Below are 13123 nucleotides of genomic sequence, written 5' to 3'. Positions count from 1 at the left end.
ATCTGATGCTCTTGTTAATACTCGTACTTCTGTATTTATTGGTAGGATTGTTCGGTTATCTACATCTAGTAGTCGGAATCCATCATTTTCTAGGTCTTGTTCTGGTGTTATATAAGTGTCAAATTCTACGTCTATGAAGTCTGAATATTCATATCTTCAATATCATTGTCGTCCAATGGTTTTAATTGTAATTATTGCATCTACTGAATCATCAATTAAATATAATAGTTGTAGTGATGGAAGGGCAATAAAAATTAATGTAATTGCTGGTAAAGCTGTTCAGATTGTTTCAATTAAATGTCCATGAAGTATATTACGGTTAGTATAGGCAATAAATAATATATAACTTAGGGCATAACCTACAATTACTGTAATTAATAATAATACGACCATAGTATGATCATGAAAGAATGATAATTGCTCCATTAATGGTGAAGCTCCATCTTGAAGAGATAAATTTGATCATGTTGCCATTAATAAATATTTTCTAATAAAAGGTCAAACCTTTATTTGTAGAGCTTAAATCTACTGCACTAATCTGCCATATTAGAATCTAGAGATTAATGGTAATTCTGAGTAACTATGTTCTGCAGGAGGGTTATTTTGTAGTCATTCTGTTGATCTTCTTATGTTAGCTCTAAATATAATTGCTCGGTTTGTAATCATTCTTTCTCATATAATTACAATGAATATAATGATTCCTACAATAGAAATTGTAGACCCAATTCTTGATACTACGTTTCATGATGTATATGCGTCTGGGTAGTCAGAGTATCGTCGAGGTATTCCTGCTAATCCTAGGAAGTGTTGAGGAAAGAATGTTAAATTTACTCCAATGAATATAATTGTAAATTGGATTTTTAATCATGTATTATTTATAGTTAATCCTGTAAATAGTGGATATCATTGAATGACACCTCCTATAATTGCAAATACTGCTCCTATAGATAATACATAATGAAAGTGGGCTACTACATAATATGTATCATGTAACACAATATCAAGTGATGAATTTGCTAATACTAATCCTGTTAATCCACCAATTGTAAATAGGAAAATAAATCCTAGAGTTCATAATAATGGTGGATTGAACTTGAATTTAGTTCCATATAATGTAGCTAATCATCTAAATACCTTAATTCCTGTAGGTACAGCAATAACACAAAATCTTTCTCCGTGTCATTCTCCATCTCAGCCATACGACTATGGAACGCGCTCCCCTGTGATCTGCGTCTTATCCAGAACTACTCAACATTCAAGAGGGAACTCAAAGCTTACATATTAGGGACGGTATAACCACCATTCTTGTGCCCCTCCCATCTCTTTCTTTCTCCTCTCCATCACAGCTTCGAATTTTACCGTTCTATTTCTCTTCCTCTAACCTATCTACCTCTTATATATCTCTTTCACCCCATTCTATCGTCTTATGTCTCTGCTCGATGAGAATAACTCACAAGCTGCAAGAACATAACGAGAAAATTCCCAACTAACAATGGGACTGACATTCAGAAAAGAAAAGTATGTTTACTTTCATATACATAGTCATTATTATTATTATTATTATTACTATTAATATTATTATTATTATTATTATTACTATTATTATTATTACTATTATTATTATTATTATTATTATTATTATTATTATTATTATTATTATTATTATTGATTGTTATAATTATTTTTTATTGTTATAATTATCATTATACTACTGTTATAATATCTATTTTTTTCTTTAACATCAATACTGCATAATAGGCTATATGTCCTTAATGTTAAGTAGAAACTGTAACTCGTTCAACCTGAGTATGCCTGGTTAGGTGTAAGAGAGGGCCTGAAGGCCCTAATCTTGCCAGGTAAAATAAATGCATAAATAAATAAATAAATAAATAAAATATGCTCGTGTGTCAACATCCATTCCTACTGTAAATATATGATGTGCTCATACAATAAATCCTATTAGTCCAATTGATAGTATAGCATAAATTATACCTAATGTTCCAAATGATTCAATTTTTCCTCTTTCTTGACATACAATATGTGAAATAATTCCGAACCCCGGTAGAATTAAAATATAAACTTCTGGGTGTCCAAAGAATCAAAATAGATGTTGATATAGAATTGGGTCACCCCCTCCTGCAGGGTCAAAGAATGATGTATTTAAATTTCGATCTGTTAATAATATAGTAATAGCTCCTGCTAAAACTGGAAGTGAAAGAAGGAGAAGTAATGCTGTAATAGCTACAGATCATACAAATAAAGGTGTTTGATCTAAAGTTATACTTTCTGATCGTATATTAATTGCTGTTGTAATGAAATTCACTGCACCAAGAATAGATGATACACCTGCTAAGTGCAGTGAAAAAATAGCTAGATCTACAGATGCACCCCCGTGTGCAATAGCTCCTGCTAGAGGAGGGTAAACTGTTCATCCTGTACCAGCACCATTATCTACTATAGAAGATGTAAGAAGAAGGGTTAGTGAAGGTGGTAGTAATCAAAAACTTATATTATTTATTCGTGGAAATGCTATATCTGGTGCACCAATTATTAGTGGAACAAGTCAATTACCAAATCCACCAATTATAATAGGTATTACTATAAAGAAAATTATTACGAATGCGTGAGCTGTAATAATAACATTATAAATCTGGTCATCCCCAATTAGAGATCCGGGTTGGCCAAGTTCAGCACGAATAAGTATTCTTATTGATGTTCCTACTATTCCTGCTCATGCTCCAAATATGAAGTATAAAGTACCAATGTCCTTATGGTTTGTTGAGAATAATCATTTTTGCGGTAAGATGGCTGAATTTTAGGTGGTAGACTGTAAATCTACTTATGAGATGTTTTCTCTCTTATCATATTTAGGTCTTATATTCAATTATGATTCTAGACTGCAATTCTAGAGGTGTAAAATTTTACTAAGGCCTAAAAGATTATTCTTTTAATTATAACTTTGAAGGTTATTAGTTTGATTAACTTAAGTCCTTAGTATAATGAAATTAAGGTTGATGTTGAAATCAATCCTATTGTTGAAATTATTACTGTTATAGGAAGAATGATTCTTGATTTTTGGGACTTTATCTTTATAGATCACGAATTTTCTGTGTATGATATAATTAGAGCTGAGAATCTAATACGTATATAGTAGTAGAGTGTAATTGTAGTTAATACAACTATAATAGTTATAATAGTTGTTATATTGTTTTCTATTAATGATTGTATTACAATTCATTTTGGTAAGAATCCAAGGAATGGTGGTAGTCCACCTAAAGATAATAAAGATAAGAATATTATGAATTTAATTTCGGTTTTTATCTTTCTGGCTGAATAAATTTGATTTATGAAAAATAAATTTATTTGCTTAAATAATAAAAATATAATTAATCTTAATAGTGAGTAAATAATGAAGTATAGTTCTCAGATGTTTTCTCTGACTGTTAATGATCTAATTATTCAACCTAGATGTCTGATTGATGAATATGCTAAAAGTTGTCGTAAGGATGTTTGATTTAAACCTCCTATTGCCCCAATAATAATTCTTAAGATAATAATTGTTCAAATAAAAGTTCTTAATTGAATACAATAAGATAAGACCATTATTGGGGCGATTTTTTGTCATGTTATTAATGTTAAACAATTATTTCATCTTGATGCTCCTATAACTTCTGGAAATCAGAAATGGAAAGGTGCAGCTCCAATCTTTAATAATAGTCTAGATCTAATTATTATTGATGGGATAAATTCTGTTTCCCATCCCATGGGATATTTTATTTGAATCAGCAAAATTGAAAATAATAATATTGTCGATGCTATTGCTTGGACAATAAAATATTTAATTGATGATTCATTTATTATTATATTTTTATTTCTTGTTAGGAGCAGAATAAATGAAAGTAAGTTGATCTCAAGTCCTATTCAAACCCCAAATCAGGAATTTGATGAAATGGACAGGATCGTTCCTATCATTAATGTTGATAGGAAGAGAAGTTTTGTAGAGTTGTTGGTCATTAAAAAGGAGAGGATTGATACCTCTATAAATGGGGTATGAACCCATTAGCTTGTTTAGCTTACCTTTTTACATTAAGGTGTATGATGCACGTTAGTTTTTGATACTAAAGGAGGTAGTTTATTCTATCTTATGTAATTTTAATGAAGGTAATTTTATTTACTTTATTTACCCTATCAAGGTAACCCTTTAATCAGGCACTTCATTTATTTAATATATAAATCGAAAGTTTTTTTTTGAAATTCTTTTATGTATTATTTTGTTTAATTAGGATTAATTTATCCTGCTCATTTTATTTTTTTATATATATATATAATAAATAATTTATATTAATATATTACATTTAATTGAAATTAAAGTATTATAAGTTCATCTTACCATTATCAATTGATTATTTTAATGCAATTATTTACCTAGGATTATAGCTACTTATGTTTTTAGCTTAAAATAGGTTATTATAATATAATATATATAATAATATGTAATTTGATATTTAATATTATTATAATTGGATATAATAATTAAAATTATTAATATAAATATAAAATATTAAAATTAATATAATTATTTATATCCAATAGGAATTCAACCCTTTAACCCTATACAAATTCCATTACTTAATACAGCTATTCTTTTAGCATCAGGAGTAACAGTAACATGAGCACATCATAGTTTAATGGAATCTAATCATACTCAAGCACTACAAGGATTATTCTTCACAGTGTTATTAGGACTATACTTTACAATTCTTCAAGTATATGGATATTGAGAAGCACCTTTTACCATTGCAGATGCAGTTTATGGATCAACATTCTTTGTTGCAACAGGATTCCATGGTTTACACGTAATTATTGGAACAATCTTTTTATCAACATGTCTACTTCGACACTCAATAAATCAATTTTCACCAAGACATCACTTTGGATTTGAAGCAGCAGCATGATACTGACACTTCGTAGATGTAGTATGATTATTCTTATATATCTCTATTTATTGATGAGGTAGATAATTGTTTTTCTAGTATAAATAGTACATTTGACTTCCAATCAGAAAGCTTGATATAAATCAAGAAAAACAATTCTAATTCTATCAACAAGAGTTTTCATTAGATTTATTATTCCAATAATTGTTATAATCCTGGCAACAACACTATCAAAAAAATTAATTAATGATCGAGAAAAAAGATCACCATTTGAATGTGGGTTTGATCCAAAAAGATCAGCACGAATACCATTCTCAATACGATTCTTCCTAATCGCAGTAATCTTTTTAATTTTTGATGTAGAAATTGCACTAATTCTACCAATTGTAATTATTTTTAAAACTTCAGACATTATAATCTGAACAGTATCAACAATATTTTTTATTCTAGTTCTATTAGGAGGACTATACCATGAATGAAACCAAGGAGCATTACAATGAGCAGAATAAAGGGTTGTAGTTAAATGTAACATTTGGGTTGCATTCAAAAAGTATTGATATTATCAACCAACCTTAAATAGAATAAGAAGCGAAATATTGCAGTCAGTTTCGACCTGGAAGATTGGTATGTACTACCCTTATTCTTATTAATTGAAGCCAAAAAGAGGCGTATTACTGTTAATAATATAATTGAACTATAATAGTTCCAATTAAGGAAATGTAAAGCCAATATGAAAGCTGCTAACTTTTTATATTAGCGGTTAAACTCCGTTAACATTTCTAAAATTTATATAGTTTAAATAAAACATTACATTTTCACTGTAAAAATAATATATCTATATTTATAAATACTTAAAAGTAAAAATACTTCCTTAACATCTTCAGTGTCACGCTCTAATTATAAGCTATTTAAGTAAACGAAAAACAATATTACCAAAATAAATATTCAAAAAATAAAAGTTAAAAGATAAATCTTGAAATTAGAATCATATCAACCTTGAATATAACCAATTAAATAAATAAATAATCTATATAAACCTTGACCACCAAGTAATTCACCTCAACCATAATCAAATGACTTAGATGAATAATAACCTATTTTTAAAGGAATATATCTAATAAACTTAGTTGAAAGAAAAGGTATAAATCATATAGAACCAGCAAATCTAACAAAAGAAAGTATACTTAAAGAAAATAAATTATGAGAAAAATCAAAATTAGAAATAAGATAACCTAAATAAGCACCTAAAATAACAACTGTAATAGTTAAAAACTTTAAATAATAAGGTAAAGCAATCACATGAGGAATAGGAAAAATTAATCAAGATAAAAGACTACCACCAAAAACAGCAACAAACAATAGACCAATTATTCCAAATGAAATATAATAACTCTTATCATCAAAAGAAAATCTAGAAAAAAAATTATTATCACCAGATATTGAATAATAAAACAAACGAAAAGAATAAGAAGCAGTTCAACCAGTAGAAAAAAAATAAAGAAAAAAAATTAAACAATTAATTCATCTTAAACAAACCATCTCAAGAATTAAATCCTTTGAATAAAATCCCGCTAAAAAAGGTATTCCACACAAAGATAAACTAGAAACATTAAAACAAACTGAAGTTAAAGGTATGAAATTAACAATTGATCCTATAAAACGAATATCCTGAGAATCCTTCAAATTATGAATTATTGAACCTGCACATATAAATAATAATGCCTTAAATAAAGCATGAGCCAATAAACGAAAAAATGCAAGCTTTGGATAACCTATAGCCAAAATTCTTATTATTAAACCAAGTTGTCTTAAAGTAGAAAGAGCAATAATCTTCTTTAAATCAAACTCAAAATTAGCGCCCTATCCAGCCATAAATATAGTTATACAACCAATTAAAAGTAAAAATCAACCACAATTATAAGTATCCAATATTGGTCTAAAACGAATTAATAAATAAACACCAGCAGTAACAAGAGTAGAAGAATGAACTAAAGCAGAAACAGGAGTAGGAGCTGCTATAGCAGCAGGAAGTCATGAAGAGAAAGGAATCTGAGCTCTCTTAGTTATAGCTACAAAAACAATTAATATAGTAATGAGCTTTATTTCAAAAGAATTAGACATAAAATCATAATAATAAATATAATTTCAACCACCAAAATTTAACATTCATGCAATAGAAATTAAAATAGCAACATCACCAATACGATTAGAAAGTGCAGTTAATATACCAGCACTATAAGATTTTACATTTTGATAATAAATAACTAAACAATAAGAAACTAAACCTAAACCATCTCAACCTAATAAAATTCTAATTAAATTAGGACTAATAATTAAAAAACCTATAGAAAGAATAAATATTAAAACAATAATAATAAAACGATTTATATTCTTTTCACCAGATATATAATCCTCTCTATAATAAATAACCAAAGAAGAAATATATATAACAAAAGGTATAAAAATAAGAGATATTCAATCCGAAATTAAAGTTATAACAACTATAGAACCATTTAAATTGAAAAGCTCTCACTCAACAAAAACTCTATAATCAATTATTAAATAATAAATACCTAAAATAAAAATTATAGTTCTCGAAATAAACAAAGAAAAAAAACTCAAAGAACAAATAGAAAATAAATTCACGGCCTAAGATGAAAAACTTCATATCATTGATTCCACAAAACAATATTTTTAATTAAAATACTTAAGCAAACTAAACAAAGAAATATTCACCCTTTAAACAGAGAATATTTAAAGGCAATCAATGTAAAAGTAAAAGATGATATTCACGAAAATAACCAAGAGAACAAGTATAAACACCAGAATAATAATTCCCATGCTGAGAATAAGAATATATATACAAAGTATAAACAGCTCTAAAAAAAGATAAAAAAATCAAAGCAAAGAATCTAAAAGAAGATCAAGATATAATTCTATTTAATAATCTAATTTCACCTACCAAATTTAAAGAAGGAGGAGCAGCCATATTTGATGATCTTAAAAGAAATCATCATAAAGCCATTCTTGGCATCAAATTACTTATACCCTTGTTAATTAATAATCTTCGTCTACCTAAACGTTCATAAATAATATTAGATAAACAAAATAAACCAGAAGAACATAAACCATGACCAACCATTAGAGAAAGAGAACCTACACAACCTCATCAATTCATAGTCATCAATCCACCAATAACCATTCTTATATGAGCAACAGAAGAATATGCAATTAAGACTTTAAATCAACCTGACGAAAACAAATAAATCTTACAATAACACCCCCAGATAAACCTAAAGACAATCAAAAATAATTAAACTTTAAACCCAAATAAGAAATAACCTTTATAACACGAAAAATACCATAACCACCTAACTTTAATAAAACACCAGCAAGAATTATTCTACCTGAAATAGGGGCCTCTACATGAGCCTTAGGAAGTCATAAATGAACCAAAAACATAGGTATCTCAACTAAAAAAGCCAAAATTATAAATACATAAAACATAAAATAATAAGAACCAAAATCAACCAATAAAGGAAAATATAAAGTATTAGAAAAATCATAAACCTTAAATAAAACTAATAATAAAGGTAATCTAGCAACCAAAGTATAAAAAATTAAATAAACACCAGCCTGCAAACGCTCAGGTTGATAACCCCAACCCAAAATTAAAAGTAAAGTAGGAACTAATCTAGCCTCAAAAAAAATATAAAAAGAAAGAAGACTTAATGTAGCAAATGAACAATAAAGCGTAATTATTAAAATCAAAACCATAAAAACAAAAAAATTAGAATGATATGAACTTAAATAAACTGAACCTCTAGCAGTGATTATTAAAGAACAAATCCAAAAACTAAGTAAAATTAAACTAAAAGAAAAATAATCAATACCAAAATAATATCTAATTATATTCAAATCAGCATATGAATAAACACAAATTATAAAAACAAAACCCGACAGAAACATTAAAGAATGAACCAACCATCAACAATTATTTAATAAACAAAGAGGGATCAAAAAAATAGTTATAAATAAATACTTTAACATAAAGATAAACCAAAAGAATTAAAAAAATCATTACCATGAGAACGAATTATTGAAACTAAAATAGAAAGACCTAAAGCACCCTCACAAACAGAAAAAACTAAAAAAATAACAGGAAAAAAATAATCATAATCAAACTCAATAAGAAAAACAATAACTAACATAAATAAAGAAAGAACAATATATTCTAACCTCAAAAGAACCATTAATAAATGTTTACGTTTAGAAGAAAAAACATAAACACCAGCAAAATAAATCAATAAAGAAGTAAAAATAGAGAATATAAACATTAGTTTTAATAGTTTAAAAAAAACGCCAGTCTTGTAAACCGGAAATAAGTCCAGCCCCCACTTTTAAAACTTCAGAGGTGGAAAAGCTTCCATCATCGGTCCCCAAAACCGGTATTTTAAATAAACTAACCCCTGAAATGATCAAAATAATAATTATATCATTATCAAATGTAATAAATATTAATTTTATTAAATTAAGACACCCAATATCAATAATGCTTTTTATTATCCTTCAAACCTTCCTAGTTGGATTAATAACAGGAACAATAATAGAAAGATATTGATTATCATATATTTTATTTTTAACATTTCTTGGTGGTATACTAGTATTATTTATTTACATTACAAGAATTGCATCAAACGAAATATTTCAGCCTAAATCAATCACTATAATTATTACATTAATAATGTGAGTATTTATCATATTAATATTAATTATTCTAGATATATCTATATATATAGACTTTTTCAAATACACCGAAACTATAAATATTGATAATTCAATCAATTATCAAGAAATAACAATATCTTTAGAAAAATTATATAATAGCCCAACATTCATTATTACAATAATAATAATAATTCATTTATTTTTAGCACTACTAGCAGTTGTTAAAATCACCAATATTAATCAGGGACCTATTCGTAAAATAAGATAATTACTAATGAATAAACCCTTACGATTAAGACATCCTTTAATTAAAATTATTAATAACTTTTTAATTGACTTACCAGCCCCAACAAATATTTCATTTTGATGAAATTTTGGATCCCTATTAGGGTTATGTTTGGTAATTCAAATCGTAACTGGACTATTTTTAGCTATACATTATACATCAAATATTGAAATAGCATTCAGTAGTGTAGTACACATCTGCCGAGACGTAAATAATGGTTGAATTATCCGAACCTTACACGCAAATGGAGCATCTATATTTTTTATTTGTATTTACTTACATGTAGGACGGGGAATTTACTATGGATCTTATATATATATATATACATACCTGAATAATTGGTACAGTGATTTTATTTTTAGTTATAGCAACTGCATTTATAGGATATGTCTTACCCTGAGGCCAAATATCTTTTTGAGGTGCAACAGTAATTACTAATTTATTATCAGCAATCCCATACTTAGGAACAGATTTAGTCCAATGAGTATGAGGAGGATTCGCTGTTGATAATGCAACATTAAATCGATTCTTCACATTCCATTTTGTATTACCATTTATTATTGCTGCTATAGCAGCAATTCATTTATTTTTTCTTCACCAAACAGGATCTAATAATCCTCTTGGACTAAATGGAGATATTGAAAAAATTCCATTCCATCCATACTTTACCTTTAAGGATTCTATTACATTTGTAATAATAACATCATTATTAATTATACTATGTTTAATTAATCCTTACCTATTAGGAGATCCAGATAACTTTGTACCTGCCAACCCATTAGTAACACCAGTTCACATGCAACCAGAATGATATTTCCTATTTGCATATGCAATTCTACGATCTATCCCTAATAAGTTAGGAGGTGTTGTTGCATTATTTTTATCAATTAGAATCTTAATAATTTTACCATTTTATAATAAAACACCATTCCGAGGCATTCAATTTTACCCTATTAATCAAATTTTATTCTGAATTATAGTAGTTGTTGTATGCTTACTAACGTGAATTGGTAAACGACCTGTTGAAGAACCTTATATTATAACAGGTCAAATCTTAACAATTATTTACTTCACATATTTCTTAATTAATGTCCATGTCGCAAACGCATGAGATAAATTAATTAAGGAATAAAGTTAATTAGCTTAGGAAAAGCATATGTTTTGAAAACATAAAATTAGAAGTTTAACTCTTCTATTAACTTTTCTCAAAAAATTTCACTAAACAAATGAGATAAATAAAATCTTTAAACCAACAAAGAAAATAAAAAAATTCAAAGATAAAGGTAAAAACTTTTTCAAGCTAAGTACATTAATTTATCATAACGGAACCGTGGTAATGTTCCACGAACCCAAATAAAACCAAAAGATATAATAGCAAGCTTAATAAAAAATATAAAAGAATAAAAATCACCACCCAAAAAAATTAAAGCCAATAACATTCTTATGAAGACAATTCTAGTATATTCAGCTAAAAAAATTAAAGTAAACCCACCTGCACCATACTCAATATTAAATCCTGAAACTAACTCAGATTCCCCTTCAGCAAAATCAAAAGGAGTACGATTAGTTTCAGCTAAGCAAGAAGCAAAACAAGCTAAAGCTAAAGGAAAAGAAATAATAATAAATCAACAATAAAGCTGATAGTTTATAAAATCAAACATATTAAAACTACCAATTAAAATAATTAAAGACAATAAAATTAAAGCTAAACTAACTTCATAAGAAATTGTTTGAGCAACAGAACGAAGAGAACCTAATAATGAATAATTTGAATTAGAAGATCAACCAGCAATTATAACAGTATAAACACCTAATCTAGTACAACATAAAAAAAATAAAAATCCATAAGAAAAAGAACACATATAAGTTAAATAAGGAAAAATTACTCAAACGGCTAAAGAAATCATTAAATTAAAAACAGGGGAAAAATAATAAAGTAGGTAATTAGATATAATAGGAATTGGCTGCTCCTTACAAATTAACTTAATAGCATCTCTAAATGGCTGAGGAATTCCAACAGAACCTACCTTATTTGGACCCTTTCGAATCTGAATATAACCTAAAACCTTACGCTCTAATAAAGTTAAAAAGGCAACACTAATTAAAACACAAATAACCAATAAAAGAAAATTCAAAATAAATATAAATAAATCATAAAGTATCAATACTATTTGTAGAAAAAATCTACATAAATGAATTCTAAATTCAACACATTAATCTGTCAAAATAGTAAATAAATTAATATTAATCAATATAACAAAAAATATTTTAACCATATGGTCCTTTCGTACTAATATGGATTAACAATCTTAGGATAGAAACCGACCTGGCTCACGCCGGTCTGAACTCAGATCATGTAAGAATTTAAAGGTCGAACAGACCTAATCATTGGGCTCCTGCACCCAAAATTTTTCTTAATCCAACATCGAGGTCGCAATCTGCTTTGTCGATATGAGCTCTCAAAAACAATTACGCTGTTATCCCTAAGGTAACTAAATCTTATGATCATAAATTATGGATCAAAATAACAAACATAAATAAATGATATAATAATGAAGAGTTTATCTATTCTTCATGTCACCCCAACAAAACATCATCATTAAATATAGAAAGACAAACAAAAAACTATATAAAAGTAAAATGTCAAGCTCTATAGGGTCTTCTCGTCCTAAAGAAGAATTTAAGCCTTTTGACTCAAAAGTTAAATTCAAAAATTTATTAAGAGACAGTTGATTTCTCGTCAAGCCATTCATTCCAGCCACTAATTAAGAGACTAACGATTATGCTACCTTTGCACGGTCTAAATACCGCGGCTCTTTAAAAATACGCTCAGTGAGCAGGCCAGACCTCAAAATATAAACAAGAGGACATGTTTTTGATAAACAGGCGGAAATCAATTTTGCCTAGTTCCTTATAATAAGTTCACAAGGTAAAAATTTCATACAAATAAATATACGAATTCTATCATTATTACAAAAATTTTAAAATTAAATTAATAATCTTAATAAAAAACCTAAAATATTTATAAAATCAAAATAAAAAATAATGAACTAAAACGTAATCTTAAAGATAGCTGGTTTAAAGCTTACTATTATATTTCTATAAAATAAATTATAGGTTATTAACTTCAAAGCTTATCCCTTAAAGAATAAATAAGTTAATATTTTTACTTAAA

General features: G+C 27.3%; 1 protein-coding gene and 2 long non-coding RNA genes across 3 annotated transcripts in view; 1 reads left to right on the top strand and 2 right to left on the bottom strand.

Moving 5' to 3' along the window:
* Positions 1-5987: 5987 nt before the first annotated feature.
* Positions 5988-13123, bottom strand: part of LOC126354504 (NADH-ubiquinone oxidoreductase chain 5-like) — a 44479-nt gene continuing 37343 nt past the window's right edge. Inside the window, exon 2 of the mRNA XM_050004227.1 lies at positions 5988-6634. Coding sequence (XP_049860184.1) covers positions 6456-6634 — 179 coding nt within the window. The 3' untranslated portion in view covers positions 5988-6455. The remainder of the gene's footprint in view (positions 6635-13123) is intronic.
* The window catches only part of LOC126354516 (uncharacterized), a 12513-nt gene continuing 9668 nt past the window's right edge, over positions 10279-13123 (top strand). The window contains exon 1 of the long non-coding RNA XR_007565347.1: positions 10279-10811. This is a non-coding gene — a long non-coding RNA (uncharacterized LOC126354516). The remainder of the gene's footprint in view (positions 10812-13123) is intronic.
* LOC126354509 (uncharacterized) overlaps positions 12179-13123 on the bottom strand; it is a 12296-nt gene continuing 11351 nt past the window's right edge. Inside the window, exon 2 of the long non-coding RNA XR_007565340.1 lies at positions 12179-12737. This is a non-coding gene — a long non-coding RNA (uncharacterized LOC126354509). The remainder of the gene's footprint in view (positions 12738-13123) is intronic.

This window comes from Schistocerca gregaria, chromosome 3 (assembly GCF_023897955.1).
Source record: "Schistocerca gregaria isolate iqSchGreg1 chromosome 3, iqSchGreg1.2, whole genome shotgun sequence".
Taxonomy (NCBI): Eukaryota; Metazoa; Arthropoda; class Insecta; order Orthoptera; family Acrididae; genus Schistocerca; species Schistocerca gregaria.
Note: the sequence above shows the minus strand (reverse complement) of the source record. Positions and strands in the feature narration are given on the sequence as shown.